Source organism: Heloderma suspectum, chromosome 2 (genome assembly GCF_057233095.1).
Source record: "Heloderma suspectum isolate Gila_16-S chromosome 2, 16-S_ref, whole genome shotgun sequence".
Classification (NCBI taxonomy): Eukaryota; Metazoa; Chordata; class Lepidosauria; order Squamata; family Helodermatidae; genus Heloderma; species Heloderma suspectum.
This window is the reverse complement of record NC_139459.1, coordinates 221,885,177-221,910,313: the sequence shown is the minus strand read 5'-3', so window position 1 is coordinate 221,910,313 and position 25,137 is coordinate 221,885,177. Positions and strand designations below refer to the sequence as shown.

The 25,137-nt window shown below is 45.6% G+C and overlaps 2 protein-coding genes across 5 annotated transcripts in view; one reads left to right on the top strand and one right to left on the bottom strand.

Annotated features, from left to right (window-relative positions):
• UBE2O (ubiquitin conjugating enzyme E2 O) overlaps positions 1–19,873 on the top strand; it is a 115,404-nt gene extending 95,531 nt beyond the window's left edge. For all 4 annotated transcript variants that reach the window (XM_084838177.1, XM_084838175.1, XM_084838176.1 and 1 more), the window contains 9 exons: positions 485–639; positions 2,200–2,312; positions 3,274–3,402; positions 4,350–4,439; positions 8,606–9,272; positions 10,401–10,537; positions 11,944–12,147; positions 15,211–15,268; positions 16,499–19,873. In XM_084838177.1, the coding sequence (XP_084694303.1) occupies positions 485–639; positions 2,200–2,312; positions 3,274–3,402; positions 4,350–4,439; positions 8,606–9,272; positions 10,401–10,537; positions 11,944–12,147; positions 15,211–15,268; positions 16,499–17,250 (2,305 nt within the window). In that variant the 3' untranslated portion in view covers positions 17,251–19,873. The remainder of the gene's footprint in view (positions 1–484; positions 640–2,199; positions 2,313–3,273; positions 3,403–4,349; positions 4,440–8,605; positions 9,273–10,400; positions 10,538–11,943; positions 12,148–15,210; positions 15,269–16,498) is intronic.
• A 3,497-nt stretch (positions 19,874–23,370) lies between these two features.
• The window catches only part of SPHK1 (sphingosine kinase 1), a 58,665-nt gene continuing 56,898 nt past the window's right edge, over positions 23,371–25,137 (bottom strand). Inside the window, exon 5 of the mRNA XM_084838181.1 lies at positions 23,371–24,766. Within this exon, the coding sequence (XP_084694307.1) occupies positions 23,938–24,766 (829 nt within the window). The 3' untranslated portion in view covers positions 23,371–23,937. The remainder of the gene's footprint in view (positions 24,767–25,137) is intronic.

Here is a 25,137-nt window from a genome sequence, read left to right as displayed (position 1 = left end):
TAAAAAACACCAAACTTGTTTTCACCGTCAGTGTTCTCGCTGTAAAAGTCTATTAAACTTTATCAAAATAACTTGGGAGTTGTCACTGAACAAACATAGCTAAAGGTTCTATCTCTCCTCCACTGTAGATAGCAATCCTCATGAAGATCTTGTAGATTCACACTTACATAAGAGCAAGGATTATTTCAGGAAAATGATGCCAGCATTGTTCTAGCACAGACTTCCATAATTAAGAATAGGCTTTGTGCTCTGTAGCTTAATCTGCATCAATCACCCTCTCAGGCATATTTGGCCCCAACCCTTATGTTCTATTGATCTGCTTTCTCAGCAGTAAGATTTTTCTCCCAAATGCTGTGTTTTGCTTTAGGACCTAGCATGAAGGGCATCACAAATTGTGTTGTGCACAAATTTGAAAAGGTCTCATTTTGTTCTACCTTGTTTGCTGTGGGAGGCTTCTTCAGTGTGTTGCCTTTTCTGGTCATAGGGTTGCTGTAGAAGTGGTGACCACGATGACTTCAGCTGATGTGATGTGGCAAGATGGCACGGTGGAGAAAAACATTCGCTCCAATGAGCTATTTCCTGTCCATCACTTGGACAACAACGAGTTTTGCCCTGGTGATTTTGTGGTGGATAAGAGAGGTAACTGGTGAAATGTGCTCCCTTTGGGGTACTGTACTTTATTAACACTTGTTATCTGAGTCTGGATGTTCAGAGTGTCACTAACATCTAGTGCAGTAGCAGCTGCTGAAGTAGTAATACCACTACAGTCTAGCTTTTTTCTGAGAATATTAAACACCATATCTTCTGTGGCCCTCACAAGCATAAGAGGAACCATACTTTGGAGAACGTGGCACCCTCTTGTATTTGGACAGTGGTGATAGCTGGATCTATTTATAATAAAGTGGATTTCAAACTAGGCCTGTCTTCTCTGGCACTTAAATTTTTTTAAAATGTGCCCCTTCTCTGCTCTGTTGAAATATTATATTTTGCGGATAGCATTTCTCCCTAGATAGCAAGCTGTTATTCGCTTATCTCTAAATCTCAGTCCCAAATGTTCTTTTAATGTATGGACTGTGGATAAGAAGACAAGGAGGCAAGTAAGGGTTTGAATGTGCTGCTTACTTCCAATCAAGAAAAAAAAATGTCAGTCCATGTTCTGGTGGAATGCTAGTCTTTTATTCATTGTTGCTTAAGCCTCTAACAAAGGAGAACCTGGGAGCCTGCCATTTAGCTCTTCTCTGCTTCAGCTTGCGGAAGGGATTGCCCTGTCCTCATTCTCCAGCCTGACCCTCTCTCAGTCAGTCTCTCTCTGTCTCGCTGAGAGCATTCTAACATTTTACTTACAGCATGTGGCCAAGGGTCTACAAATGTGCCCATGACTGGAGAGACCATGGAATCGAGGAGAGCCCCCCCCCCCCTTCTCCCGAGCCTGGAGAACTGCAGGGACTCATCCTGAATCCCCACTGGCTCCAGAAGCGGTCACAGCAGAGGGTCTCCTGATGCCACACTGAACCTTAGAGACGCTTGGAAAGCCATGAGGCCCCTTGCTGCTTTCTGATTGTTTGAGGCTTATAGAATAGGGATGAGCTGCCATCCCCCTTGCGGCACTGGCGGAGGCAGTGGCTCATCCTGCTCAGTTATGCTGGGTGTCGAGCGCAGCATAATGTCAGAAAACCCTGTGTCCCCCTCCCACTGGAGAGGAGTCGGGGGGAGTCATGGCAAGAACAAATTTCGGCTGGCTACGAAGGCCAGCTAATATTTCTCATGACCCCTTTGTTTGTCATCAGGGAAGGATGAATTGTGCACGAATGCAAGGCGCAGCTGGCTGCAAGGCCTAGCAGCCTGAATAGCAAAGTGGCTTGTGTATGACAAAGTACTAGCACGGTCATGCAGCTAGCCGCCTGCCCCCGTTGAGTAGCTTGCCTTATGCACTGCCTGAAGCCTTTCTGTAGTGCTTATGTATGCATAGGGATTGAGTTGGTAGACTTCAGTTGACACTCGCTAGCTCTCTGCAAGGTGTCGTGGCTGCCTGGCTTCCTCAGGTAAAGCATAGAAACCTGAGGAAGACATGAAGTAGGCATAAGGTGGTAACTTCAGGAAAAATGAAGTGTTGGGTACTAGACAGACCTGTGGAGAACTGATGCTACAGTGTGTTGCTTTCTCTTACTGGAGTATCCATCTTTCTTCAATCCTAAATAGCACAGAGTTCTCAGGATCCTGGTATGTATGGAGTGGTGCAATCGGGTGACCATGTGGGGCGCACCTGTGTGGTGAAGTGGTTCAAACTGAGACCCAGTGGAGATGATGTTGAGGTAAGGAGCAAAGTTCCAGTAATCTTCTCCTCTGTTCCCCTCCCCTCTGGGGTGAGGTTGCACCTCTTAGCTGCTTCTAGGACAGGTTGCAAGGTGTTCCTACTCTGGGTGGCTTCTGGCCTGTTGGGTTAATGGCCCCATGAGCTAAGCTGGGTGAATTTGGGAGTTGGTGATGCTGCTATGCTGCTTTCTGTTTTTTGTATATTTATCTTTGCTTTGCTATTTTAAGTGTTATATTCATTATAAGCCACTTTGAGCTTCTGGAAAAGCAGTATATAAATGTGTCAAATATTATATTGGCTGTTCTTAGTTTCAGTCCTTTTCCTAATAAACCCTAATAACTGGTTTTGCCCTTTTCACTGCTATATCAAGATTAACTGTGAGAACTAAATAAGAACTCTCTGTCCTGCTGTCAAGGTGTGGTGTGGGGGGATTTTTTCTCTTTCAGATCCTCTTGACTTAGTCTTACTGGATCCGGCTTTATGTTAAATATTAGCTTGGGGTTGTTGGGTTTGTTTTTACTCTCAGCCTCTGTTTTGGTTAAATGTGACTTCATGTCATGCCTGCTCTAGAGGGTTCTTGTGAACTTCAGAACTGATTTTGGAATGTCGAACTTTGTATTCAAATAATACAAAGTTGCTTTGGAATGCATACCAGGATTTCATATTCAGAATCTCCACTGCATATGGAAAAGTAGCATGTTAAGGACAAGGCGAGGCTGTTATGGTGCCTCCTATTTATCTTAGAGCCATGCAGGGCCATGCTGGATCAGACTAGAGGTCTTACCTAGTCCGGCATTCTGTTTGCACAGCGGCCAACCAGCTGCCTATGGGAAGCCAACAAGCAGGACCTGAATAATTTTTGAGTCACAGAATATTGGATACTTCCTGTGAGTTGGAAGCAATTGAGAATTTGAAAATCTGTGTGGAATCTGTCTTAACCTCTGTATGTTCTTTGCCAGCTGGTTGGTGAGGAGGAAGATGTGAGTGTCTATGACATCGCTGATCATCCAGACTTCCGCTTCCGCACTACTGACTTTGTGATCCGTATTGGCAATGCTGAAGATGGCACTTCAGTTGGTGAAAATGAGGTGAGTCATTTGTGTGCTTGGTGGGGCCTTTAATGCTGCAGGAACCATGATCAGGGGAGGAGGAGGTGCAGGTGCCAGGGACCTCTGCGTTTCCTGTCTTTTGGTGTGGACTGAAAGGTATAAGGCATCTTGGCCTCCTTTTAGTCATGCTCCTAATAGAAGTGTATCCCTGCTTGCTTCATCCATAGGGGTGTATCCCCTCTTTGCACACATCCATAGAATTGAGTTCCTGCTGTTGTAGCAGACCCGTCACTAATCAGCACAGAACACTGTGGGGGCATTAGAATCTATCAAATTGCTGCAAAAACTTTAAACATTCATAGAATTTGAGTAGCGTAGTAATGCATGCACAAATGAATGGTCTAAAAGTCTGTCCTGCCCCTTTCTGGTTACTTTCTTCAGTAATGAAACTAGTGCAGATTTGAAACCTCTAAACACTAAACATGAGATATGTTTTTTTAATTGGACTATTGCTTTTTAAAAGAGTTGCCTCTTGCTGAGTGTTGAACCTTTCTGAGCGCAATGGCAGGACACCCAGATGTGAAGAGGCTCAGTAGATAAGACTAGATTCTGTATAGATCTTCTCCATAAGGAGCTACAGAAATTCCCAATTCCTAAAGCCACCACTAGATGGCAACCTTTTCAAATACTTTAAACATTGAGATTTCCTCCCCCCAAAGAGGCTTGAGGCAGGAGTGGCTGTGACATTGGAAAGTGTTCTTTATTACATGGTTAGTTGTCTTTGATGGACCGGCTTGGAAAATGTCCTGGGCATGACGTCTTGTTAGATAGGGTTTCAACAACAGCAAAAATCATTACTGTTTCTCTTGGCTCATTCCTCTGTTTACATTATCATCTTGCTTATGAGCTTCACTTACCTGGAGAAAGCTGTCACTGCTGATATTCTAGAACTAAGGATCTGATGCTTGTTGCTGTTTTTTCCATAGCCCTCGGTGGGACAGGTGGCTCGTGTGGATTTCAGCAGCAAAGTGGAAGTTGTGTGGGCTGATAACTCCAGAACAATTGTTCTGCCACAGGTGAGCTACCACTGGTTGGTGTAAGTGTTGGTCATTGGTCCCTGTGCCTTATAGAAAGCAGCATGCATTAGTCTCAGACTGGAGATGCTTAACTGCTTCTCTGCTTCTTCACCATAGCTATAAAGTGCCTTCCTTCTCCTGCAGACGTAGGTTTGAATGTCTCACTTTTTTCCCCCCTCCACTGTTCCTAAAAAAATGATTGCTGCAGGTGCAAGAAGTTTCTCATATCCACATGTGGCTCTACTAATTACTGTTATGTCACAGCTTAACTTGCTGCCTCCTTACCATGTTCAGTGAAGGCGGGCTCCTTTATATGCATCTGCAGGAAAGTTCTGTACACGGGCAGCTCTTTGCAAAGCCCCTGGGTATGATATAGTGCCCCCTTTTGTTATTGCATCCTTGTGTTGTTCATGCACGTGCATGTGCGTGTGCACCTTGGTGGAATGAGGCCTGTAGATTTAACAAGCTAGAGAATGTCTTGGACTTTCAGTGGTGGTGATGGTGCTGAAATCTGCTAGGCAGGGTTTTTTGTGTGTGTCGCTCTCCCACTGCTTGTACTCTCCATGATGGGGAGGGGAGGGGCCTTGGCTTAGTGGTAGGGCTAGGAAAGAATCCTGCCTGAAACCCTGGAGAGCCACTGCCAGTCAGAGTCAACAGTACTGACCTAGCTGGACCAGTGGTCTGACCCAGTATGAGGCTTTATTGGCCCCAGGAGCGTAGCAAAGTCATTTGTAGTGTTAGAGGGGCGTAGAGATCCATAATGCTTGCTTCAATTCATTATTGGTGCAATTCCCATGCTGGTAAGCCTCAGCATGTGCAGATGAGTCAAAAGGCCGATAACAGCCCTCTTGGTGCATTCCTTGCTATTGAGGAGAGTCTTTATCTCTGATGTGCCTGGGAAGGAAAGTCTGTTTACAGGTGGCTGTGCCTGAGAACCAAACACTTCTGGCTTATGCTAAGAATGAACGCTAGGGGCGCGTGCTGCTGTTACACTGCTTATTGCTAACCTGTAGAGTATAAGACCCATTGTACCCAATGGCTCGGGGTTCAGAGAAGCTGTCTGATCCAACCATTGGGTATGCCTGTGTGCTGTAAGTTACTCAATAAAGTAGTCCTTGTAAGTAAAGCTTTGAGTCTGATTTATCACTAACTTGGCACTTCTAACCTAAGAGTTCAATGCCCATGGCCGGGGAGACACAGAGGCAGATTCCTTTGTTCCTGTATATGCTAATTTAAGTGGGTTCAAGCAACTGTGGGAAGAGTCTCACTTATTCACTGCAGCTGTCCCACCCATCCCTTCCTACTGCTAACCTTCATCCCCCCCCCCCCCGCAACTCCTGAATGTTTGGGGGACCATCTGGAAATGGTGTGCAAGGGCTATTTGGCTCTAAGCCATTGTTTTCATCTTCTGCCTGTGAATACCACCTTCTGAGGAGCAGCAGCAGGAAAGGACTATTGCCCTCATGTCCTGCTTGTGGGCTTTTCGAGGCATCTGACTGGCTGCTCTGGGAAACAGGATGTTGGACTAGATAAGCCTTTGGTTCTTCTGAGGGCTCTGTGGTGCCATGTTGGTGGGATATAAGTTTTAAAATAAAATCTCATACTGCTCATTTTCCAGAAGATAATTGCTGAGATAAAATAGGTTTAACTTGCAACTGGCCCTCACTGTTCGCACTTCAAAATAATTGGGGTTAGGGTAGGTGTATTTCTAAATTGTATGGATTTAAGAAGGGGCAGGTTTCACTGCTAGCTTATCACACTACAAAAGATGGAAAACCTCAATTTGGACATTACATTTGTCATCTTCAGACAGCCAATGACCAGTTCAGTTCTCATCTGTGTCTTTTTGTGCAGTTGCATTATTCTGGGGGCATAAGTCCATGATAGTGCATTCCGAAAGATTTTTAAAACACTGTTTAGGAGAATGGTAGCTAAGCAAATGTAAAAGGAGAGTCCTATTATCCTAGTACAGTGGCTTTCAAATTTTCCATCTTCAGGGAAGTCTTTCCACATTGATTTTTCTATCAAGGAATCCCTGCATGCCGTAGAAGATTCTTGGGAGTGTTTTAGGATCAAGCAGGGTACTGGCCAGGCATGTTGGGTCTGAGTTATCGCACCTGCATTGCGTGCACCCTAGAATGCACTCAGCACTTCCCTGCAGTTGGAAATTGCAGGAGGAACATAGAACAGAATAATAGAATAGTAGGGTTGGAAGGAGCCATCAACAGTAGCAGACAAGCTGTCTTTCTCAAAGTTGTACAGTTGATCTTCCCATTGAGAGAGTCCGTATCAAGGTTCCAAGGAAGCTCAGAATTCCTTAGACCACTGGTTGGAAAGCACTGCCCTATCAAGCACTGCCATGTGTCTCCATACACATGGATGTTTAGGGCAATAAGACCCTTATTAGAATTAGGGAAAGGAAAGGAAGAAGTAGGAGCAGATGAGATGGAACAATTGTGGTTTAAAACCTGCAAAGAAAGACTTCACGAGTTTGAGAAGCTGCACTATAGTCATGCCCTATTTTCTTCCTCCCAGACCAGTTCTTCTGTGTCTAGAGCACTGCTATGCTGATCAGACTGCTCCTAATACACCATTGCATAACCTGATGTTTGTAGGTGAAAAAAATCTACTGGGAGATGAATTGGAGCTAAATTTGTCCCAAAGCAAAGTTAGAGGAGACTGCAGTATGAAAATATTTTTCTTATTCTTTGCCTTGTCTCTGTTTCTAGATTACTGCCTCTCCTTTGCTATAGCCAGGATGTCCAGAAGTTTGCCCTTGCTACAGAAGCCTGTTCATGTGCATAAATGCTTGGCATTCAAGGCTTTCTTTTCCTAAACAGAGCAGTTCCCCTTTAATTGCAGTAGAATAGTCCAGAGCCTGAACTATAGCAGTGAGATACAAAGACCTCTGCTGTCTCCCTTCCCACTCTTGTCTCATGTGATCAAATCACAGGAAGCATCCTTCCACAAAGGAAAGCTGCCTCCACACAGTTCTGCACCAGTATATGATAAATGTGTATACATTAAACAAAAAGTTACTTCATTCCTGTATTGTGGCTTTAAATCTGATTTCTTGCTGTAAATTAGGCTGCATAGGAAATAGAAGTTCCTTAGGAAACTTGTTTAGTCACCACCAACATTTCTCATTTTTCCCCTTCGTCATGGCAAAAATCTCAGTGAAAAACTTTGTTTACGCCTGTGCACTGAAGATCGCATACATGCATGCACACTCAAAGAAAATCTTGAATATAAAAATCCCCCTAGGATTTGAGGAGGTTGAGGGGGGGTGGGGGGATGGGGGACAAAAGTACCTTATTCTGAAGGATACACAGCAAAGTTGCACTCCCAAGATGCACAACAAAGGTCAGAAGGGCAACACTGTAGAAAAATACGACTTTGGGCGTTGCTTAAATAACTGAGAAGGCCAGCTCCTTTTGGGCTGCAGTGGTGAACTACAGTAACTGGGGATTATTCAGATCAAAACAGTTGACAAAGCTGTGTTTATGAGGAAGGCAACATAACATTTCTGATTAATTCAAAGATTTTCACTGAAAATCGGGGATTCTGTCCTCGCTGTGATCGTTTTGACAAAGCAGCAGGCAACTTAGCAAAAATGGCAAGGGCAAAATTTAATAAATGCAGCACGAAAGTAAATAAAACAGCTTGTTAGAGGAGTTCAGCATCCTGGGGTCTTCGGTCTAGCAGAGTTGATGCATGCTGCTCTGCTGTCCGCTGCAGAACTCTCTTTAGCCTTTTATAAACTGCTCCGGTTAACCCAGGATGGCTGTGTTTTTGGGTGCTGACTCAGAACCCTGTACACAGGCATTACATAAGCCCAGCATCCAAGGCGAGTAGGATCCCCCTGAATGTCAGCCCAGTCATCCTGTGATCGAAGAAATGTGACTGTAGCTTATCCCCTTTTAAATGGCACAAAATGAACTCGTCACTAAATGAAGAGAGAATGGCATCAGACCTTTTCCTTACTATTGGGACTTCCTCTTTTTCACCCTGGTTTCTAGCACTTCCTATTAAGAACAAAAGGCACAAAGTGTTCCTTATCAAAATAAAAGAAACCAGCTAGATCAGAAACAAAGTTAAGGAAAAACAAATGGAACTCTCTGCAGGGTTCTTTAATTGCTCTTCTCTTTTTTATCTCTGGCTGATAGCACTTGTATAACATAGAATCTGAGATGGATGAAGAGACAGACCTTGATTCCATAGATGGTAGTACTAGCGGTGCCTCCTCGGACGAATGGGAGGACGAGAGTGATAGTTGGGAGACAGACAATGGCCTCATGGAAGACGACCACTCAAAAATCGAGGAAATTGAGCCCGAGGAGCCGCCTGTGGAAGAGGTGAAAAAGGTGGAGGAGCAAGTGCAAGGTGCTGTGGCAATGGCAGTGGCTGATCTCACTGCAGATAAGTCAGGCAAGGAAGGGACCCCAAAGAGCTTCCGAGAGCTAAAGGAGGCCATCAAGATCTTGGAGAGCCTGAAGAACATGACAGTTGAACAATTGCTGACAGGCTACCCGACATCTCCGACAGTAGAACCCGAGAAGCCTACCCGGGAGAAGAAGTTCCTAGATGACATCAAAAAGCTGCAAGAGAATCTGAAGAAGACTCTGGACAACGTAGCTATTGTGGAGGAGGAAAAGATGGAGGCCATGGCAGAGGCAGAGAAGAAGGAAGAGAGAGAGGCACAGACGCAGACACCAGTGGCATCAGAATGGCCCAGCGAGACTCCAGTGCTTTGTCAGCAGAGTGGAGGCAAGCCTGGAGTTACCTTCACCAGTGCCAAGGGGGAAGTCTTCTCTGTGTTGGAGTGTGCCCCAGGCGAGTACATGAGCAGCAAGCCCAGGTTCCTGGGTAGAGAGGCACAGGAAATAACTAGGAGTTGGGGGTGGTGTGTTGTAGAGAGGGAGTAAGGGTGCAGACCTTATTAAATCAGGGAGGGTCCATAGCCCAGTGGTACAGCACATGTGTGGCATGCAGATGGTCCCAGGTTCAGTCCCCAGCATCTCCACGGAAGGCAGGGAAAACTCCTGTCTGAAACCCTGGAGAGCCATTGCTGCCAGTCAGTGTTGACAGTACTGGGCTAGATGAACCAATCATCTGACTCAGTATAAGCCAGCTTCCTATATTCCTGTATTGATTATGTCTTAAAGCGGGGTGGGGGTGGGGGACCTGTGGCCCTCCAGATGTTGCTGGAGTTGAACTCCCATCAACCCCTGCAAGCATGGCCAGTGGTCAAGAATGATGGGAGTCATAGTCCAACATCATCTGGAGAGCTACAAGTTCCCCATCTCTGTCTTAAAGAAAACAGTCCTTTGCAGTAACGTGTGTTATCCCCCTTTCTAAACATGTGAGCCTCTATGTAAAGAAGGGATAAAGTTTTGTGACTGAGCTCTTCCTCTTGGCCACTCCATAGAATATTTACTGTGCTTTAGTGTATGTCTCTTAACCTGCAATTAGTCTCTTGAATATACCCATGCCAGCCCCTGAAATCATGGTGAACGTGTTTTCATACCTGGGAAAGAGCCCACTGCTTGCCTTGTTGAGCATGTTTCACTTGGGAGTCTATAGTCTTCATTTTACCTTTATAGGCTGCATTATGCCAAGGGATAAAAAAGTATGGGTTCTCTAATGAACTGTGGGCAGTTCAACAAAACAGTACTTCATAAGGTGGTGATCTCTAGTCAGGCTAGACATTGTGTTTTTTTACTGAATAAATGGAAGGGCGTCACTTGACAGTCCAAGGAAATGTGAACGGCCTCTGTGCTGGTTCCTGACTAGAGAGGTAGAATATCATACCTTTGGCTCATTCATCAGCCAGCATCTTATTTAAGTAATTTCTTACCGGTATTACGGGAAAGCAAAATTATCTCCTTAAGGGTGATTGCTGATTTATGTATGGTGGGAGGCTCTTTCATCAGCTGTCATGATTTTTCCTTGCCCCATTAGATAGCCATGCCTTTAAGAAAATGGAATTCCAGCCTCCGGAAGCCAAGAAGTTTTTCAGCACAGTGAGGAAAGAAATGGCTCTGCTAGCAACCTCGTTGCCAGATGGCATCATGGTCAAAACCTTTGAGGACAGAATGGTAAGTCTGTGTAACACTGTGTGAGTTTCGCCCTCCACCAAGGATGGTGTACAGCACATCCTTGTTAGAACTGTTTCAGTGAGAGATGTGCTGTGGCTTTATCCATGCATTTAAAGCAGGAGCAGGCAACCCAGTGCCCTCCAGATCTTTTGGACTACGACCGCCGTAATCCCTGGCCATTGGCTATGCCTGCTGGGGCTCATGGGAGTTGTAGTCCAAAGCATATCCAATCTAACGTATTCCTTAGTGGAGGGGATTGTGTAGTTCACTGAAAAAGATCACCGAGTTCTGTGGCTCAGTCAGTCTGCAGACAGAAAGGGCTTTCATTTCCCTCATGGCACTGTAGCCACTGGTCCCCAGTTTCATATTGCCTCCTCTCTGCTTCTGGCTTCCTCCGCTTGTACAGCAGATGTGAATAATTCTATCCATTGTGCCACATGTGCTCATCTCACACTTCAGTACAAAGTACAGTGTGGATGCTGAACATTAATCAATTCATGTGAAAACCATACGTCATAAAAAGAACAGAGAAAAATACAGTCCTTTCCAGAACACTTCCTTAAACATCAGCAAAATGGATTAAAATAGCCCACCTCATTACTTAGGGTTGCAATCTATCATATCATCAAGCTTTCTTACATAGCTTGGCTACAGTGATAGCCAAGAAATGTTTTTAATGTTACATTTCTGTTACATCAGCAAGTAAAAAAATACCTTTTTTTGCTGTACTGGCCAGCAACTACCTCTAGGAGCTGAGCAAAGTACTTTTGCTCTGAGATGTTCATAAATAGGACAACTGAACAAGTAAGCGGGTGTCAAGGTGTTCAAGGGGCCATTGAAGTTCATTAAATTGGCCAACGCAGTGCTGTTCTCTGGCAGTTTGGTCGCGTAATGTGATGGAACTACTTCACTAGCTGAGTGAATTGGTGTGGCTGAGGGAAGCTATTCCCTTTCACAAGCTTTGTGGGAAGGTACTAAACATCAGCAGCTTGTTCAGTACTGATTTATTGCTTTGTATATCCTTCCTTCCATGAAGGAATTCAAGATGGCAGCTCAGTGATGTCCTATCCAGGCACTGTCTAGGCCCATATTGGTTTAGCCTTAGCAACGGTGCTGTATCATGTGCCTTCAGTTCACCCCCTCTGCCTCCCTTCTGAGTTTCTAGGGTGTCTGGCTAATACTGCACCAGTTTCCATTAAATGTTGAACAAAGACTAGCAGAATGGATGTTTTCTTCAACCCATTTTAAAATCTTTGACTCAAAGTTCAGCCTGATATGAACCTACTGGAATGTACACTGAGCATATAGAAGCCTGAAGAGAGTAGGACAGGATGATTTTAAAGCATTTCCCTGATGGTATCATGTAAAACTAGTTTTTCAATTGGCTCTGGTTTCTCTCTCTCTAGGATCTCTTTTCGGCACTAGTCAAAGGACCTACGCGCACACCATACGAAGATAGCCTCTTCTTATTTGACATCCAACTCCCCAACATCTACCCAGCTGTCCCTCCTCTCTTCCGTTACCTCTCCCAGTGCAGCGGGAGACTGAACCCCAACTTGTATGACAATGGAAAGGTCTGCGTAAGCCTTCTGGGGACATGGATAGGGAAGGTAATACTTTCTCTGACTCTTTCTCTATTACTGTTGATCTGGCTTATCCAAGTACCATAGTATAAACTGTATCAGATTGCTCTGCTTTCTTCTGCTCCCAAATTCCCTTCAGTGGTTTGGCTCAAAAGGTTGTAGTGCTATGCCTGCAGTTTGAGGATGCGGCTCTAAACTGCAGTGCACTGTCCAGGCACAGATCTCAAAAGAAATGTGTGCACACCTTGTCTATAGCTAGCTTGTGTTAACCATAACTCTAGTTATGGGCTCCATAACTGTGTGCAGGAATCCAGTTCTCCCAGCTGATCACAGCCATGGCTCAGACAAATGCTCTAAGAGATGAACAAATGAAATGGCTCTTGTCAAAAAATACTTAATTTCTTAAAAACACATTTCAGATTTTCCTCAACAGGCGTCGCTATTAAAAGTTATTTGAAATTATGTACATGAACCATCATTACTGAAATCTGTTGTAGTAACTCAAAACACAGTGGCAAAAAATAAGTCTTGGACAAATTTTTTTGCAACAGCTCTGGACAAGTTTGCATATAATGAGAAGCCACCATGGGTGAATTTCCCCGCAGGGTTTTTTGTTGCTGTGGCAGCCACCATTTTGAATATTTGGGACATGCTGGGGGGTGCTGTAACTTGTCAGCCACCCTTGCTGGGTTCGCATGTGACGAGAAGCTATGGCGCACCCCCACTGTGCCCTGAATATTCAGAATGGCGGCTGCCACCACAACGAGAAGCCCCTGGGGAAATTCACCGATGGTGGCTTCCCGTTACGTGCAAACCAGGTCTCTGTGTCCTTGCTGTGACCAGTTCTACAGCTGGGTTGGCCTCAATTTGGCTTGCAGTGGGAAACATGTAGTTCATGTAACTGTGTCATATCATGCACTAAATTTTTGGCCAGGGGTGTAACATAATGTAGCCCGTGGCCACCATGCAGTGATCTGGGCAGTGCTGCCGAATGCTGTGTCGCCACAGTGCCTGACATCCTCACAGGTGTCAGTCAGCTTCTAATATAATGTGAATGCTACACCCATATAATATTTACACAGAATGTCTAGCCCCATCCACAGCATTCATATTATCAGTTGTTTGAGAAAAGTGGAGTTTGACCTACACGGTGAAAAGTGGAGTTTGACCTAATATCAGTTGTTTGAGAAAAGTGGAGTTTGACCTTATCCAGTAGGACATCCTACCGGATAAGGGCCATACGCCATAACAGCAGAAGACATGACATCCTGAGTATCTAAAAACTACCTGGGATAGTTTGCATTGCCTTTAATTGCAAAGGATAGGTCCTCCTTTGTAGGGATGGTTGAGAAATTGATTCGGTCCACATTTCAGTATGAACTTAGCAGATTTGCCCTTCAAAAACTGGAGCACAGTTTGTGGCCAAAATCTCTATATATCCAAAGTTTGCAATGCAGTTTGTGAAAAAAATGTGTGCGTTTCAGAAAATGAATCTATTGCAAAAAATACACACAAACGCTTTCTGCATATATTTGCAGAAAATGCATATATTTGGGGAAATGTGCAACAAAAATACACACAAAATGGCATACGAATTTTCATGTGGCCTAAAATATCACAGTCTGATGGAGGATTGAGACCGAAGGAACTTAGCACTGGAATAGTGAGAACCTGAGCAAAATCAAGCTTGACAGCTGCGCCCATCCCTAGTCTTAGCCCTGCTCTCCTTGACAGAGGCAGAGCCACAGTGAAAGCTAGATTCCTAGGAAATTACACATTTTCTCTAGGAGGACTAAGATGATGACTGTTTAGCCAAGGGTGGAACTCCGTGTTCCACCTGCACCACCTGTCTTTGAGGCACTGCTTCTCCTTTGCAAAGTGAAGCCAGGAGGAAATGGTTCCCATGGAAAAGGATCAGGCAGGTGGGAGGGCATTTTCCTCTCCACTACTTTTCTCCCTGCCCAGATACTTAATCAATAGAACCACTGCTGGGAGGAAAAGCAGCATCGAGATTGTGCCCTGTCGGTGGTGCTTTACAAGGGAGAACCAGTGGTTGGGCTTAAGACATGGTGGAAGATAAATACATAATTCCACACTAATAAATGAAGAACAGGTGAGAGCCTGCAAGTAAACACAGTGCACCAAGGGGACAGGGCAGAAAAAGGAAGCAGGCTTCCTGGTCCCTCCTTTGGTCTCTCCCTGCATACCTGAGGATCCTTTGGCAAAGCTGCCTTACTGGAGACAGGTTGAGTGGGTGCTGCCACCTTCCAAACTGAAGAACCCCCTGGACTGGCAGTAGCAAGTTGGGGGCTTTCTGCTCAGGCAGGGGGGAGGTGCCAAGTTGCCTCCAAGCTGGGACTGGCCCCTGCTTCGTGTTACAGAGAACCTCTGTTGCCAGTCCACCCAGCACAGGGCATTTCCCCAATCGGGACCGACAGTTAGCACTAACGGTTCCCGGAAACACCAAGCGGGAACCAAGGAGTCTGTTGCTCGGGAGTAGTGGAAGTAGGGGCAGTGCTTTCCCAGAACTGATGATAACCTGGGGGACGATGAGCAGACCACAGGCAGGCTGTTCTCAACTGACCTTTATTACATACATGCTAGCTTTAGCTGCCACAGTCATGCTTGCAGACATGCACTGGGGGCAGTGTCAGGATGGGGATGTCGGTTTTTGACAAGGCTAGAAAGTCTTTTCCATTGGCTTGCCTGTCCGACACACCATTCCAACAGCATGCAGGGTTACTTGCACACTATCAGATGAGAGGGGATGGCAATGAAAATACAGTACAGATGGTCACTTATTAGCGCCTGCTTTCATACTACTCCAGAGGCTGATTAGCCACATTTCTTGCACCAAGCCAAAGTAGTCAGTGCTCAAGCCCCAGCTCTGCAACACCAGTGGAGGTCTGGGGAAAGTCTGCATGGCGCTCACAAGGCCAAATGTCAGTGGAATTCATTCTTTTCACATAAAAAACGTTAAATGAACAGGCTTTAGCCTGTGAAAATTATATCAACTCAGTTCCCTCAGTTTAAAAGCTATTTTTGTTCTTGTTTGTGGCTTACTTGTTTGCTATAATTTGTCTATTCCAGGGTACAGAGAGATGGACCAGTAAATCCAGTCTTCTCCAGGTGCTCATCTCAATCCAAGGTAAATTCCAGTAAAGGAGGCCAGTGAGACGGGGAGTAGACCTAATTTTTAGCAAGGGATTGCAGGAATAGGCAAAAAAATGCTCTCCTCTTCTGCCTAGCTGAGTTGCCCGCTTGCTTTCCTTGCCCTATAATTGCTTTCTATTTCATGCCCGGAAAGGAAAACCACAGCCTAGACAGCTGCCAGTCCACAGAATGAGCTGCAAGTAGCTCCGTGAGCAGGCTGATAAAAGCCAACAAATAGCTGGCTAGCCCACATAGTGCTTATTTTTGCACACATGGATTCTTCATCACTGTCATTCTTCGCAGGGGTGCAGTCCACCACACAGCAATTACATGTGATTAAGCTCCCCAGTCTGTCATTTCAGGTGGTAGGCTGAAGCACCTACCGGAGTAGCTCTCCTTATGAGTAGGCTGTAAACATCAGAAGAGAATGATCCTCATGTGTGCAGAGGACATTAAGCATACTTCTAACGAAGGTGTGTGTAGCAGTTTGCCTATGTATATAATATGATTCGTTCTTGTGGTGTACTATAACCATTCTCCAGAGAAGCTAGGCAGGGGTAGGCACCCTGGTGCCTTCCAGATGCTTTGGAGTACAACTCACATAAGCCCCAGCCAGCATAGCCAATGACCAGGGGTTATGGGAGTTGTAGTCCAAACCATCTGGAGGGCACCAGGGTGCCTACACCTGGAGAATTTGAGGTTGCTTGATTGCCCTATTGTAGACAAGCTGTTCTAACTTAGAGTGTAGCCCCCACCCCCAGCCAAAAAACCCAACCTTCTCCAGGAGGTGGGAAGTTTGAAGACTGAATTATCCAGAATTTTGAATCATGAGTGACCCACTGGGGGAACTGTGCTCCAGTGGTTGGGAGTTTCAACTTCATTAAGTATAGATCCCAGAGCTATTGGGATAATATCTGAAACTTGGAATAATACCACCTTAAATTTGGAGTAATTGTTTTGGCAAAAAGTTCTGGCTTTCTGAAATTAAAGTTACTTCCACCCACCCACCTTTTAAATTCTAAATAATACTTTCATCTTCCTGGTACATTTAATTGCTCACCTATTTCTTCTTCTGGCTGTGCGCCATAGTTGATCTAAGGCAGACCCCAGCATCATGTGTGTACATTTCCATGTACATGTATGTATCATTGCAATGCTCTAAATTCCTTATTCTCCCCCTCCCTCTTCTTCCTCCCCTTCTCCCCTTCCATTTTCTTACCATCAGGGCTTATCCTAGTCAACGAGCCTTATTACAATGAGGCTGGTTTTGACAGTGATCGGGGCTTGCAGGAGGGCTATGAGAACAGCCGGTGCTACAATGAGATGGCTTTGATCCGTGTGGTGCAGTCGATGATGCAGCTGCTGCGCAAGCCAGTAGAAGTCTTTGAGCAGGAGATCTATGAGCATTTCTGCTGCAATGGCTGGCGCCTGGTCCACCGTATTGAGTCCTGGGTGGAGACAAACGAGCTGGTAGAAAGGAGTCATGACCACGCCAGCCTGGGAGAGTCTTCCTTTGTGCATGCGGCATGTGGCATCCTGGCCGAGAGCCCTGTAGACAGTATGGGGTCATTGGGAGAGCAAGAGTTAGGGGCTGCTGCAGCAGCAGCTAGCCAACTCTCTGATGGCAAGGAGGAGCTGGAAGACTCTGGTTGCGGAATGTCAACATTTGCTGCCAGTGACACCCCTCAGTATTCAGACTCTGAGAACGTGGGCCAGGCCAGAGCAGCACACTTTGCCAGAGACCTAACAGATGAGGGTAAAGCCGTTCAAGACTCTGCCACGCAGCCTAGTGTGAAACCAAAGAAAAGGAGAAAGAGCTACAGGAGCTTCCTCCCTGAGAGGAGTGGCTACCCCGACATTGGGTTCCCCCTCTTCCCACTGTCCAAGGGGTTCATAAAGAGCATCCGTGGTGTCTTGCAGCAGTACCGGGCTGCCTTAGTAGAGGCCAACATCCCAGAGTGGACAGAAGACAAATAAAACATCAGGTTAGGGACAGACAGGCGCACAGACAAGAAGGGGGAGCAAGGAGGAAGGAAGAAGCTAGCAAAAGTTGTTAACAATAAATAGACGGTCTCACACCATTCCTCCTTGGCTTGGTTTGTTATAGAGAAAGCAGAAGTTCCCATGACTCATTTTAGGCTGGCGCTTTCCCCCCCTCCCACATTCAAGATGCACAGGATGGTTGAGCAAGTCTATGCACATGCGCGCACACACACACACAATCATGTTTGAGCCTCATCCTGAGAGAATAGGAGTTGTGGCCTTTCCATTCCAGAACTTACGCAAAGCTGGAATTGGATCTTCTCAGCTCCTATTTGTGTGAAGTAGCCCCCTCTTTTCTGTTTGATCCTCTCGGGTGCTATGGATGATGATGATGTTGTTGATGGGGAGTGCTTTCGATTTAAGCCTGGAAGGTCCTTGTTTCACATCCATTGAGGAAGATATAATGCTGTAGTATTCCTCTACCTTCTGATTTAACTCCACTAAAAACTGTTGATTAATAAGCATGGAATGCCCCACATTTCAGCTCTGTACTTGATCTTAGTTGATTTTACTGCTGACCTCATCTGTATGAGCTAAGGGGATACATTCCCCAGAAAACCTCAGATGGTATAGGCTTGGACTTACTACATGAGAGCCACCAAGTGATGAATGTAAGCTATTTGGTTTCTTGATTCTAATCCCTCGATGGGCCATCTTGAAGCAGAAACTAAGTGCTAGTTGAGCTGAACTTGACGTAGTCACGCTGCACTCAGAACCATCTCTTTGGCTTCTGAGGATCACCTGCTGTCTGTCTTAAGTATACAGTTTCTTCTGGACAGCGTAACTCTTTCCATTTTGCCTTGAAGGAGAATAGTGCATATAGCATAGCCCACTACTCTCCTGGATACATGAACACTCTGCTATCAACTCAACTCTGTACACCAAGGTACCTCAGGATGGCGCTGAAAGAATTGCATGGTGCAGCCCTCGTTTTTCACTTTCAGCTTCCACTAATGCATTTGCAAAGTGACAGCACTGCCTGTCTCTGTATCTCTATGGACTTGTATCAACATTACAGCAACAAGCCTGCGCTCTGGTAGACAATGGGGTCTCTCCAGTCCAGCATTCTTAAGTAAAATCACAGCCGTTATTGTGAGCTACTGTCACTTTGCATCCTGTTCCAAGACTCTGTAGAACTTCCCCAGCTATTTCCATCTGACATGAGCAGTGGTACTACAGCAGAGCAGGTGTTGCAGAGGGCTCAGCCATGTTCTTCTAACAAATCACAGTGGCGACGTGTTCATGTTCTTGCATCCTAGATGGGATTACAGTCTATTCTTCATTCAGTGTCCCCACCCCCCATCTTTGCATGGCATCACAGTTACCCTTCTATTTCCCATTCTCTGATAAAGACCTAGTTGTCCCTCTGTCATCCTTCCAGTAGAATACTCTAGTCGCAGACACTGAGGCGGATGACATGAGTCTTGTGTTTACTCGGATAGTAGTGAGTTAGTCGTCTTAGTATTGCAGATTACCATTGGAGAGGTAGCGGTTCTCTAGCTGGGCGGCTGCAGTATGCAAGCTATTGTGGTTGAGCCAATCATGAGTCAGAAGAGAGGCCATGCTAGTATAAGAGCAGCAGAAGAATTAAGTTGACATAGTCATCTTATGAGGGCAGGGGCCATTTGGAATTTGGCAGGGAGACCTGTTGCCTGTATCACCAGACACTCTGAATTGTCCAAAAGGGCAGACGGTGAGGGCTTGTGTCTGTGTTCCTGTGTGTCATCGCATTCCTCATGCAGATGTGGTCATGGTTCCTCACCTCCGCCGGAGAGAGGAACTAACCAGCCACATAGCTTATTATGATGACATGTTTAAAAGAAGCAAGCTTTCCCACACCGCAGCCACATAGCTGCCCAGCCAGTTTTGAGAGGTGGTTCCCTTGCCATTTTCAGTAGATTAGCAAGGCAGAGGGAGCCACAGAAATGTAAGGCTAAGGGTGCTATTGATGGCAAAGAGCTGAGCTACAGAGGACCTCCCTTTCTCAAAGTGCAACTGAGAGCTTTGTCTGGTCCTTTACCATGGGAAGATCTTGCTTACTCTTTCCTCCTAGGGATCTGCTGCCACCTTTTGCATCAATCAAGCACTGTCCCTGTATCCTTGCTGACAGCCCCTATGAGAGGCATGCACAGAAGTTTACATTTTATCCCCCCGATAAGCTTTTGGATAATGTGAAGCTCTCTAGGCTATGCAGTTGCTGGTGAGCACACTGCAACTATGTAACTTTTGGGGGGTGTATGTATGTAATAAAGAGTGAAGAGAATTTCCAAGAGACAAATGCTTAATTAAACACACACCAAGAAGCCAAAGCATGAGGCATATTGTTAGTCTTGAGGTGGGCTACATGATTGTGATGTATAAATTAAAATCTCTATCTGTTAAGTGCTGGGGAGGGAAGGGGAAATACTACAAAAATAAAATTTCTAGCCTTGATTCTGTACAGTATTTAAAATTGGAGCTGTCATATTGAGGCAATGCTTAGAGGTGTGTTACTTTTGCAGCTGTGAATGCTTGGTTGCTTACAATATATGTATAAAGTATTGTGTGATTAATCTTTTTTACTTGCAAATTTTGTTTGGCTAATTAAGATGTAGTAATAAAGGAGAGAAAGTGGCTTGCCATTATGTTTTGCTGCTGTTCATAGGTTTGGTTGTTCTTGCTGTGTCTCCTTCCAACTTGAGGTGCAAGATCTGTATATCACTAGAATTGTCTAAAAGGCATATAGGCCTGCTGGAAGGAGCAAGGTCCTTGCCCAGCCCAGATATTGTCTGGGAAAGGTGAATCGGTCTTATAGCTTGTTAGCACCCCCATCTCCCTCCCACTTGGAAGGTTTCCCCAGAACCCATCTCTCTGAAACGTTGAAATGTGACGCCAAATTCTTCCTTGTTCTCATGACCGATCTGGATCAGCATTAGTTCCTTTGCTACACTTGAGGCCCCGACAGCATTTACAGTGACTGAGGCAGAATCTGTGTTAAGCAACCCCACATCTCTTGAGCGCAGTGTTAGTTTGCAGAGTACACACGTTCATATCCACTTGTGCATTCCTGTGTCTGTTCTCCATGCCTAAGAAAGCATGATGTTTTCTAACCTCTGCATGCACATAAAATTCTTGCATGCTAATCAGATCTCTCTGAACTTTTCATAGGTCCCTATTCTGGAAATAGCCATGCTCATCTCTCAAATCTTCAAACCAAAGCAGCCAGGGCTCAGCCTCAGGCTCTAATTTTTGTGTCAGGGACAAGCAGCTGAAGCAGGGGTGCGGAACCTCCAGCTTAGGAGCCAGGTCCAGCCTATGTGGGGTCTCAATACGCCTTTTCAGGGTTTCCCAGAAGGCCATGCCCCTTTCCCCTGATCAGTTGGTGGTTTCCCAGCTTTTGTACAGATTTTCCCCATTGAAATGCCTCTCCTAAGGCTTAGTTACTGGCACTACGAGCTTTAAGGGAAAATATGCTGGTATTTTCAGCCACACCCCTTTTGCCTTCAGCCCTGCCCACTACTGGGGTACGGTCCCCGAGAGCTTCCCAAAATGGAAATCAGCCTTTGGGCTGAAAGAGGTGCAACAGCCCTGAGCTAAAAGGATATTAGAATACTGCTGTTCTGTACACAGGTACATCTTCATGTCAGATTTGAAGGCTTTTCTTCCACTGACTCAAGCCTAGCCTCCAACCCCCACACTGACAACAGAACATAAACCATTATTTGAAAGTTCAGTGAACCAGCAGAAAACCTTTAAATATGGTTTGACTTAAAAAAAAAAAAAAAAAAAACCCCATACACACACACAGTGATAGTTTGGGCTATAACTGGAATGAGTTATGACCATGTAAAAAAATATCTGAGATCTTTCTCCATTTGGGGATTGTCTAGTTTCTATTCTGTTACAAGACTAGGAAGCAGAGAAAAGTCCTGCTGCTTCAACATCCACTGTAGCTGACAAAAGAGAAGTGTTGAAATCATGTGATTCTCTCTTGTAATGGTACAAGCCAGACACAAACTTACCTGTGGTATGTGAGAACCAGGTCTCCTTTATAACAAAATAAGCCAATTAGTTTGCGCTGCTCCACTTGCAGGTCAGCACTGTGATATGAATCATTTTTTAGTTGTCATGTGAACTGACCTGCCCAGTTGTCCTTCATTGCTCTGAATAACAACTGCTTCAGTCACAACTGGCACTTTAAAAAAAACCACCCACAATGATAGTCTTGAGTCCCCAGTTTTTCAAGGTTTTTTTGGTAGAAAATAGGAAGATGTGGAAAACTCTTCTCCCATGCACCCCTTATGTTGTGAAGTGATCTGCTTTAGAGATTGGTACTCCTGTAGCCCTGTGGAATAGTTGTCAGGCCCCACTCATCTATGTATATGTCCTGCAATCTGCCTCTTTTTCTGTGGAGATGGATTGTATGAGTGGAGTCTGCATGTGCTGATCTGGCGTCCATATCACATTTTATGTTCCATGTTCTTGTACATTGCCCCTTGGGAGCTGCACTGTTATATGAACCATCCTGGATTCCTAGATGTTATCAGCAAAGCCAATGTATATGAAATACATGTTGTGTAGGCCACCAAAACAGGCCCATCCTCTTAGGGGCCCAGTCTCCACTAGTTTTAATATAGGCCATGTCTGAAGGCGTATTCTACATGCATTTGATATGTGTTGCTATTGATAAAACATATAGGAATCCAGCCTAGCTCGTTGAAAATTTGAGGCCTGTGTAGAAGCTATTCATTGGTCCTCAAAATTTCAACAAACCCTCTTGAAGAGCTTCTGCTCTTCACCTCAGTACAGAACAAGGTGAATGTGGTACCTAGGAAACCTTTCAAATTCCATTACTTATGCACAAGGGTTAATCTCTATCTGTACCAAGAATGACTGTTGCAATATGATCTAGCCTCATAAAACTAGTGGCAGCAATGAGTATGGCAAAGTGGCGATACAAAAGTGAAACCTGCTTTTCAAAATAGAAAAACTTCAGTGTTGCATCAATCCTACCAATTTGATACTAACATTTAGTGGCTGCTTCTCACAGGCTGCTCTGTGGGTTGTAAAATCGGGATTGCTTCATACCTGGCAACTTTACCTTCTCATTGCCTGCAGCAGTATCATGAGATATGTACTGTTCCTTGCATTACAGCAGGAATATGTGGGTCCTAGGCCTAATTTCAAAAACCCTCTGCAAGCGATCAGTTCAGATCTCTGGCAAGAGTGATCCGTCCCTTTCCCTGCAGGGGAAAGGAGAAGGAGATGGGATGCCCCTGCTCCTAGCTTTGCCCTGCCCCCCGCTGGCACATGGCTCCTGCTCCTTGAGGGAATGTGGCTCTTGATAGGAAAAAGGCTCCCCACTCCTGTTTTACAGGTAGTTATGGCCTACCATGGTGCATTTGAAGGGCTAATAAAGGATTGGTGGAAAGCAGCTGTTGAGGTCATCATTTTCCAAAATACAGAATCCTGGAATACCTCTTTCACCTTTAGGATAGCGTGGGTATATAGCAATCTTCGTTCTCTACTGGGGGGAAGTTCTGGCTAAAATTGTACTTGCCTCAGCTGACAAGCTGTTTGTGTTAGCATAAGACTTTCCTTAGGCCAGTTTCATGTGCTTTGTATCTACCAAACACATGGCAACTGTAGGAAGATGGCTGCACAGCATTCTAGCCATTTTAGGCAGTGGTAGCTGGCTGACAGCTTGTTACCATCCTGTCATGTGTGTGCTGGCTGGTATATACATTGTGTATGTTAAGTTAACCCTGAATGTACTTGAGGAACCATATATAGTTTTGGCTGTAAAGCAAATTAAGATAGTGCGTGCACCTTCTGGAATTAATATAGTGGCAGATTAACCTCTTAGTTTGCTGGTGCCCCCTCTACAGGAGAACGTCAGAAGGCTCTCTTTATTAGAATAATCTACCCGCAGATAAGAGGGGTGTGATCCTGCGGAGGGGGTGTTGGAGTAAGTAGTCTCTTAAGAGGTACTTCCCATTCCAATAAATACAGAGCGACCCAGGCCTCGCAGCGGCAAAGTTACAGTTGGCATCACTCTGAACTGAAACCAACTTTAGTTGTCACTTATAGCTTTCTCTTTGAAGAAGGATATTTATTTCATCTCTTCATAAGAATATAATTTGTTACTATGACTTGGGGGCAGGGGGTTACAAAAAACTCTTTACAAACAATGGGATTGAGCCATTTTTATCCAGACAGCCACTGCATTGGGATGATGTCATGTTGTCCTGTGCTTCAGCTGTTTTGTGTGAAGGGTTTGATCTTAGGAAGAAGGTCAGAACAGTCTTGCAGGGGAGCTGGCTTTGGTTTAATTTGAAGACTTGCTTTCTCACCCTAGGGCTCTGCAAACCAGGAACATTCTAAAGCTGCCTTTTCTGATACACAACAGCTGAGAGCAGATTCAAGGTTCTCTAGCACAAGGCAGGCTCACCCATTATTCATATTGCAATTGAACAGTTGCTCTGAAAGCCAAGTTGCCCCTGAGAATTCTCACTAGCAGAGATGGTGCTGATGTCTTGAATAGGTGCAGCATTTGGGAACCCCTCGTAATTCCCAGTGCTACAAAGCCCTTTGCTCCTGAGGTTGGCGTCGTTGCTCCTTCCTCGAAGGTCTCCAGGCCCCTCAGGAGCTGCTAATAATACGGGCGAGCCGCCTGTGAATTTGGCCTTGTACTGGCTCACATGCCAGCACTTCACCATCCACTGTCATAAAGCCCTTGGGCTCAAGGGGCTCGAGCCGGAAGGCTTTCACAGGCAAGTAGTGGAGGTGGGGGTTGTTGAGGGTCAGGTGGGTCCCTTTATCCATGGCCAGGAAGAACTTGACCATTCCCATCCGGGAGACCCCAGCACTCAGGTAGAAGAGGTGGATAGCATCATCATACAGCTTGGCCGTGGGAGCCAGCACAAAGTCTGCTCCCAGGTGGGACTGATGGATGCCAACAATAGCGACAAACTCCTCCTCGGGTGCTACAGTCCAGTGTTTGGGAACTGGCTGCTCAAAAGGTACCAGCAGGGAGTCCTCGAGCACAGAGCCCTCGCCAGGGAACGGAGGCACAGAGGGTGGGAGGATGTGAACCGGCGACTTCCTCTTGCTAAAGGAGACTTGGTGGGCATTTGGTGCTGATGGAGAGCTCTGCTCCTCTGTAGGGGACAAGGAGCCTGCGGTGGGGCTTTGCTCTTCAGCTGGCAGGTAAGACAGGCGGCCCTTGTAGACTTGGAGGGTGGCCAGGAGCTGGAATGTGCCCACAGTGAAGCGGGCACTGCCTAGTTTACGGTACCTCTCGCTGGCAATGTCCACGTCGGACACAAAACCCCAGCCAAAGCTAAGGAAGGAGAACAGTCGCTTGCCCGAGGCTGTGTGTAGGGACACCAGGTCCATGGGAGCATGCAGGCCTTTGCATAGGAAGTAAGTGCAGTTCAGCAGCAGCTCCTCCTTGCTGTAGCAGCCCTCTCTGTAGTGGGGGCAGGGGGTGGGGGAGAGAGAGAAAATGAAGTGGCACAGAACAGCAGCATAAGGCTAGTGCTGAAATGAGTTCGGAGTACGAGAGGCTAAAATGAAGGAGCTTGTCATTTAAGGTGCCTCCTCTCCTGCATGTCACAGGCCCAACTGACCCATCCCCATATATTTTATTTATTATTTATTAACTTACTCACCCATCTGGCCAGTCACCTGGCCACTCTGGGCGATGTACAATAATACAATTTAAAAACAATAAAATTACACATTAAAACATTTTCTAACATTTCCCTAACCCACCCCAAATGCCTGCCTGAACAAGTTTTCAACGTGTGGCGGAAGCTCATTAAAGAGGGGGCATGGCAG